Source organism: Sarcophilus harrisii, chromosome 4, assembly GCF_902635505.1.
Source record: "Sarcophilus harrisii chromosome 4, mSarHar1.11, whole genome shotgun sequence".
In the NCBI taxonomy this organism is placed as follows: Eukaryota; Metazoa; Chordata; class Mammalia; order Dasyuromorphia; family Dasyuridae; genus Sarcophilus; species Sarcophilus harrisii.
In genome coordinates, this window is record NC_045429.1 from 295009162 (window position 1) to 295016716 (window position 7555).

General features: G+C 36.2%; 1 protein-coding gene across 2 annotated transcripts in view; it reads left to right on the top strand.

Moving 5' to 3' along the window:
- CDRT1 (CMT1A duplicated region transcript 1) overlaps nucleotides 1-2056 on the top strand; it is a 96084-nt gene extending 94028 nt beyond the window's left edge. For both annotated transcript variants that reach the window (XM_031968424.1, XM_031968425.1), the window contains one exon: nucleotides 1213-2056. In XM_031968424.1, coding sequence (XP_031824284.1) covers nucleotides 1213-2000 — 788 coding nt within the window. In that variant the 3' untranslated portion in view covers nucleotides 2001-2056. The remainder of the gene's footprint in view (nucleotides 1-1212) is intronic.
- Nucleotides 2057-7555: the final 5499 nt, after the last annotated feature.

Genomic DNA, 7555 nt, shown 5'->3' on the forward strand with positions numbered 1-7555 from the left:
TAAGTTAGAGATTTTACTATTTCATGCTTTTTGTTTTATACTTATCAAATTATACTTAACAATACTGTTTGTGCATTCTCCCATTCTTCCTAGAATTCCATTTTAGAGTGTTATGATATTCCCATGAGAAACTATCCCATAGATAGTTTCCATTTAGGATAAGAGAATTTAACCATATGCCCAGAGTGAGCTTTAACTCATAAGGGAGTTACACTGATTTTTAAATATACCACAAATTAAGCAATCTAAATGAATTCTATCTTTTTTAAAGTAGTCATTCTGAAAGGCCACACACATTTTCCAATGTTCCCCACTATTTCAACCTCTTTCGAACTTGTTTGTAGAAATTATTTTCAAAATATTAAACTATCAAAACATTTCAAAACACTGAGGATTTCTGAGGATATTTTAATCCTCAAATACTTTGAAAATGAATCTGATTTTTAGAAGTAGCCTAAAAGTCCTAAAAAGCTAAATCGAGTAAGTAAGCAAGGCTGTTTTATTTTGTTGTACTTTAAGGTAGTGATATCAAACTCAAATAGATATAGGGGTCACTAAACTGTACATAAGGATCCCTTTGATTGCTTATTGATTTAGGAAATCACCTAAGAGCATTAACTATATTCGATTGTATTTTATTTTGTCAAATATATGCCAATTACATTTTAATCTGGTTCAGGCTGTCCTCAGAAGTATTTTAACAGTATTTGACACCTCTGTTTAAAACATTCCTTGTGTGATTTGTAAAGTAGTTTGTAAGGCAATTCTTAAAGTATTCTAGAAACTTAAATGAATGGAATAAGTTTATGTTCTTAATAATCTCAAAGTGATTATTTTGAGGGACATCTTTTATTTAGATATTACCTAACGTTTCAGTATTTAATTACAGTAAGGAAGAGTTAAGTTTAAATATAATAGCCTCAGATACTTACTGTGTGACCTTGGGCAAGTCATTTATAATCAGTCTACTCTATAGTATTCCTCTATTCCTCATCTGTAAAATGAGATAAAAAAATAAAATTAGTTATTTGTAAAATGCTTTGCAAACCTTAAAGCACCATATGAATGCTAGCTATTATTATATAATTTTAGGACTGTACATAAACACAATTTAGTTTGTACAGTTATTAGAATGACTTTCAAATATGTGACTTTTCCATGTAAATCATGAATTCTTTTTCTTCATTTCAACTGCAACTGTTGAAACTTCAGAATCAGTTCTTCAGCGAATAAAGAGACAAGGCTTACAATTGCCTCTCTCACCTGATCAGCTCCTTCTAACTGTCAACGCCCTGCAGCAAGCTTACGCAGCAAACAATATTACTGACCATCTCTCTATTCCTAAAGCCAATGTCCGTGATGCTTGGGGACCTGCAGTTCTCCAACAGGAAACCTCAAATAATTTTCTGAACTTAAAAGATATGTCACTCCTACCAGGGAGAGCTGAACAAGCTGCTCAAATCAAGAAGTTAAAATCTGCCAGTATTGCTCCAGGTTTTAAAAGAACTAGCACCCCATTTGAAATTCAAAAATTACAGTTAAACATAAAGAAATCCTTACACAGCTCCAAGATATGTTCTCACATTCCAGAGCCTATGATCATCCGCCCTAATTCCTGTGGAACCATGAAGGATGGAGAAGAAAAAGTGCATAAGAAGCCAGGTCACCTGACTAGCAGCCATATCATTAAACCTAATCGTATGATGATTAGAAGCACAGTAGAATCCTCCTATTTCCGAGTAAAGCCACCCATATACAGTGTGACAGCCAATCCCTATCGGATCAATACTGGATTCATGCTCCTGACAGTTAAACAAAAGAAAGAATATAATGAAGCCAAAATGAAGGAGTTTAAAAACATGACCCCTATTGGGACAGCCAATCCAGATAAAGCAAACAAACTAGCTTGGCTCAAGAAGATCAAAGGTTTGTCTATAAATGACTTCATGAAGAAAGGGAAAATAGCAGCTCCTGAATTTGGACATAACACATTTATCTGAATGCTAGCCACAAAAACCATTTTGCCTTTAAAATAAACATCATATTGCTATCATTATTTGAGCTCTTGTTTGGTTCTTTTACATGGTAACTGGTCTTTTGAGACAGGGAAATTCTAGCCATCTTCATACGAACTACAAGCATTCTATTCTTGTATCAGGAATGGAAGAAAGGGGTAGGTCCCCTGGAGATTCATTTGTCCCTCTGAGTAGGGGAAAAAACAAAACAACAAAAAAATTTTCTGTAATCTCAGTTTCCTCATCTGTAAAATGGGGGTAGTAATTACCTTGTACAGTGGTTATAAGAGTATCAAATTAGGTATTTGTAAAGTTCTTAGCATAACACCATATAGTAGGCACTATCTCGTATTCCTTTCTCTTCCAACTTAGGGAGTTAGTCAGTCATCACCATGAATTCAAAGAATCTTCTTTGTGCTAGTTTTAAAAGGAAGGAAAATCACTTCAGAAATGAATGCACAGAAAACATTTTCTGTGCTTGAAAATTTTGGGCAAATTTAATTGAAAACATGCAATTTTATATAGTAGTTAATAAGTTTAATAAATTAAGTGAGTTAAACTAATATTTTGGAAAAGTTCTTCCACTTCTATGAAAGGAAATTAAATATCATAATCTCTTTGGGGGGAATGGAGAAGAAAAAAGGGAGACAGGTATTGTTAATAATAAGTATCTCAATCTCAATCCATTTAGTTTATAGATTTTTGACTACAATGAATATATGTGTATGTGTGTATACAAAGAGAAAGAGAGAGAGACAGAGACTGGATATATATCTTTCCACTGAGAAATGATTTTTCAAGCTTTACTTCTAGAAAGGAGCCTAATGATGGAAATAACAAGTTTCTGGATTTATCAACCTAATTCCCAAAAGCCCTAGAAAGTTGGACTCCAGAAGAAAGCTGTCTTAGTATATGTGTATTCTCTCCAATATAATTTGAAGAATTATTATCTCCTTTGCATTTAACAAACTAATACCAATTAGTTTTATAAAGGAATATTTATTGAGAAAGCAAAGCAAGTACCAAAGTATAACATCCCAATCCAGAAGCACAGTCAATCTCTATAAACCTGAGTCCCTGAGAAAAGTACCCTCTTCATGTAATATAGCTTCTGGGGGGGATAAAATGATTTTGTGGTCCCCTGATTTTAGGCTTCTGTTCTAACAAATCTTCTGATTTGGGAGTCTGCCTCAAAAAACTCCTATGCCCAATCTGTCTGATTCTGAAAAGACCACTCCTCAGTCAGATAGCTTCTGTTCTCAGGATAGTCCCACAGATCAAACTCCTGAGACAATAGTGAATAGACCACTCTTCAGTTCACTGCTGACTGTCAGATAAGGTTGGTCAGTGATAACCAAATTCTAGAGACCATTCCTCTGGCTATCGAATTAGCATGTTAATGATAAGAAAGCTGGATCAAAGGATCTCCTTTCCCTTAGGACTTTGCTAATTTCTTTTGGAATTTAGTCCCCTTGTAATGGCATTACAACTACAATAAAACTTTGCTCCTTGACTAGGAAATGGGTTCAAAGCTGCAAATTCTTTTGAGATACCTCACAACACTGCTCTAGGATCCCAAACTCTTGGGGTCTCCTCTTCCCAACATCAACACTCTTACCTCCCTTATGCCCTATTCACTTATGCTAAATACATATATACATACATATAGACGTACACACACACACACACATTTATATATGTGTACATACACACATACACATCTCAGTTTCTTAAAATGTGGGTCATAATCATATTTGAAGTCTCATAACTCAATGTGTGGGTTACAAATTTATGATTATCAGTAAATGTGTGATTTATACTTATTTTATGTTCTTATATATGTGGGATCATATAAAAATTTCTTGGGTAAAAAGGGGTTGCCAGTGGGAAAAAGTTTAAGAAGCCTTGGTATATATGTCAGATAAGTTACTCTCTTGTTTGTAGGACATCTTAAATCACCTACCAGGTTAATGCTGGGTTTAATTAAGCAGGGCATTTTTTTAAATTTTAAATTTGTTTTTTTGAAAGCTTTTTGTCTTCAAAACATATGCATGGATAATTTTTCAGCATTGACCCTTGTATAGCCTTGTGTTTCAAATTTTCCCCTCTTTCCCCCTATTCCTTCCCTAGATGGCAAGCAATCCAATATATGTTTTATATGTTAAAATATATGTTAAATCCAATATATGTAAACATTTATACAATTATCTTCCTTAGTTTCCAGTTTCTTGCCACTACAAAATGGACTGGCACAAACATTTTTGCACATGTGGGTCCCTTTTCCTACTTTAAGATTTCTTTGGGATACAGGCCCAATAGAAATACAAGTAGGACATTCTTTAAGGACAACTCCTTGCCATACTCAATTTCTTTTGCTATTGGCTATAGTATTTGAAAATTTTGATGGTTCTTCTGATGAAGTTCACAAAATTGTAACTTAGTCTGTTCTGTTTCTGTACTCACTGATTTAGCTGATTAATCTAAAACCAGAAGGGATAAATACAAAGGAAAAGAAATGTGGCCACTTTGTTCCCTGAGGCCACATGATAGAATATGGCAAGTAGCCAGGGAAGATAACATAGCTGGCAGGAGCTATCCAATGCTGCTAGTAGACCTTTCCTTATCCCCCCACTATACAACTGTATTTTTTTCTTCCCTATTAAAAAACTGCTAGTAAAGACAGTTTGCCTATTAACATCTTTTGAATGCATACTCAGTTCTAGGACACCAGTCAATCAAAAGGCTTTTCATTATTGTACAGTAAGCAGGAAAATTATAGGATATCTATGCCTGCTGTGAGATGTGGAAGGGAAATTCCCTTTAAATAGCTGAGAAATATTGTACAAGCTTTTGGAACTAGGCTCTCATTGGATGGAATCCCTATTGCAATTAAATAAAGAATTTTCATATGAATCAAAATAAAGATGTTAAGTGTAAAGTTAAAGATCATAACATATTTTTTCTGCTAGCCAAATATAGGAAAAAGGGTTTCCTTTGGCACAAATACCTTTCCTGCCCAGTATCATACTAGGTTTTAATTGGTAATGAGAAGCAGCAAAGTACCCTGAGAGAAAGACTCATTAAACTACTACCACTACCTAAACCTCTCAATCCCTGTATATGCTAGCAACTATGGTACCAATGCAATGCAAACCAGATAGAATGTACTTAAAGGCAGTGAAGAAAGAGAAATGGTGCTGTGGACAGAGCACCTGCCTGAAATCAAGAGTTCAAATTTGACCTCAGACACTTACTGTGTGGGCAAATTATTAACCTGTTTGCCCCAGTTTCTTCAGCTGTAAAAACAGGGATAAGGATAACAGCAACTATTTTGTAAGGATCAAATGATTGCTTAGCATAGTACCTGGCACACAGTGGGTAGCTACAAATAAATAAATAATTTAGTTTGTATGAATGAATATATAAATAAATGTGTGTACATATACATATATATGTATGTGCATATATATTTATGTGTATATATATGTGTGTGTGTTCCATTCCCACAGCCTTAATTAATGGACATAACTCTTGTGAAAAAGCTCACCATCCTTATGGATCACCAACACAAGTTACTGACCAACCTTCATTGACAGCCTTTACCTGTCAGACATAACCTATTAAGGCCAATAGTCCTGGGAACGGGAACACGTCTCAGACCAATAGTCAAGCCCCCACAGCCAACGATGAGGGGGGCATCCTCTATGGAAAGGTGGCCTAACATCCTCACCACCACTACTGACAACTTCTGACCAACTGCCACCAACTTAAATTCCTCTATTTGCTTCTTTTTCCTTTTCTTTCTTTTCTTCTTTCTCTTTTTCTCTCTTTCCCCCTTTAGCTCTCACTCCCCATACTCATCTTATTTCCAGACTAGCCTCCTCAGAAACCCTTGTGGAGATGAAAAAATGGCAACTGTTTCTGTAGGTGCTACAACCTCTCTCTTCAGCAGCCACAGATACCTTAATTAAATATAAAAAACAAAGTTCTTGCCACTGAAGTCTTTGGCACTGACAAATGATTCGACATCAGACAACAGACATCAGATTATCATTGGATATAACATTAAGAAAATGCATTACCATCTGCTTTGCCTCTACGCACTAAGGGCCATAGGACCTTTCTGCCTTGCAGTTACATTCTCCTATACAGCCTATTCAAATTTAAGTTCCTTGAGACTCCCATTTTCTATGTGTAAGATTGTGAAGAAGAATCTAAAAGTCATTTACAGACTGTCCCATAGATCAAAGGAGCATAACAATTATTTGTAAATTGTCTCACGAATTAACTAAAAACCACATTCTGAGAATATGTGCTAAATTAGGGGACGCTAGCTAGGTCTTATCATAAAAACCTGTGAAACTGCTGCCTAAGGTCTGTAAGCCTTAGATAAGTTCAAGATATTTGCAAGACAGCAGCAGAACAGCATAATTTTGAGATGACCCAGTTATATAAATGAATCCCAAGTTGGCAGTAAAAATTTGTCTCCTACCCAAAACCCTAAAAGAATGAAACCCCAAACTCCTACCCCGAACACTCCTCCATATTCTAAGGATTCAAGTGCTAACTCCAATCCCTGGTTACATAACTGACTTTCTGTGCCTTTCCCTCCTCCCCATTCTCTTTCTCATACTACCTGAATTCTTCCACGCCTATTCCCACTATCTGGTTCTGTATCTCCCCATCATTTCTCTCTGTACTTTCTGTGCCTTATTAGAGTGTAAGTGAAACATAAATCCCTGCTGGTACAATGGTCTTTCCCTGGAAGTATTCAAAGAATTGGGCAAGCCCATCTCCATTTGACCCAGAAAAAAACCTATTGTGATCCTATATCTTTATTCAATTAATAATTCCATAAATTAACCGGCGATTTAACAGAAAACTTTTTCATTAATTTTTAGTACTTGTTTTGTACGTTTTCAGTCATGTCCAATTTTTTGTGACCCCTTTTTGGGGTTTTCTTGGCAAAGACAACAGATGGTTTGCCATTTCCTTCTCCTGCCCATTTTACCATGAATTAACTGAGGTAAACGGGGAGTTGCCCAGCGTCCCACAAATAAATGTCTGAGGGCTGGAATCGTATTCTTGATTCCAGGGTCGGCACTCCTACATACTTGCGCCATCCAGTTGCTCTGAGTACCACAGATAACATCATACTGCTCAACAGTACTAGGAATACTCAAAAAAAAAAACCCTACTGAACACTTACGAAGTAGCTTGCCCACTTTAAGTACCAACTCATTCTTGCTCTTTTTAACTAACTTCACAATTTCGTAGCTTTTCCCCCTTGCATTAGCTTGCTTCATATTTTTTAAAATTACTTCTTATTGATGTCTTTTGTTTTTTACATCTCGGGAGTTTCCCTCGGTATCCCTTCACTTCCCATCTTAAGTTCCGCCTCTCCAGAGCACTCCGTCCCCCTTCCCGTCAGTCCCACCAGCTCTCGCAGAGACGCACTGCTCTCACATCAGGCTCTCTCTATACTTCTTCCTTCTTCCCATTCCCAATGCACGCTGGGACGTGACGGTTTGACGTAAGAG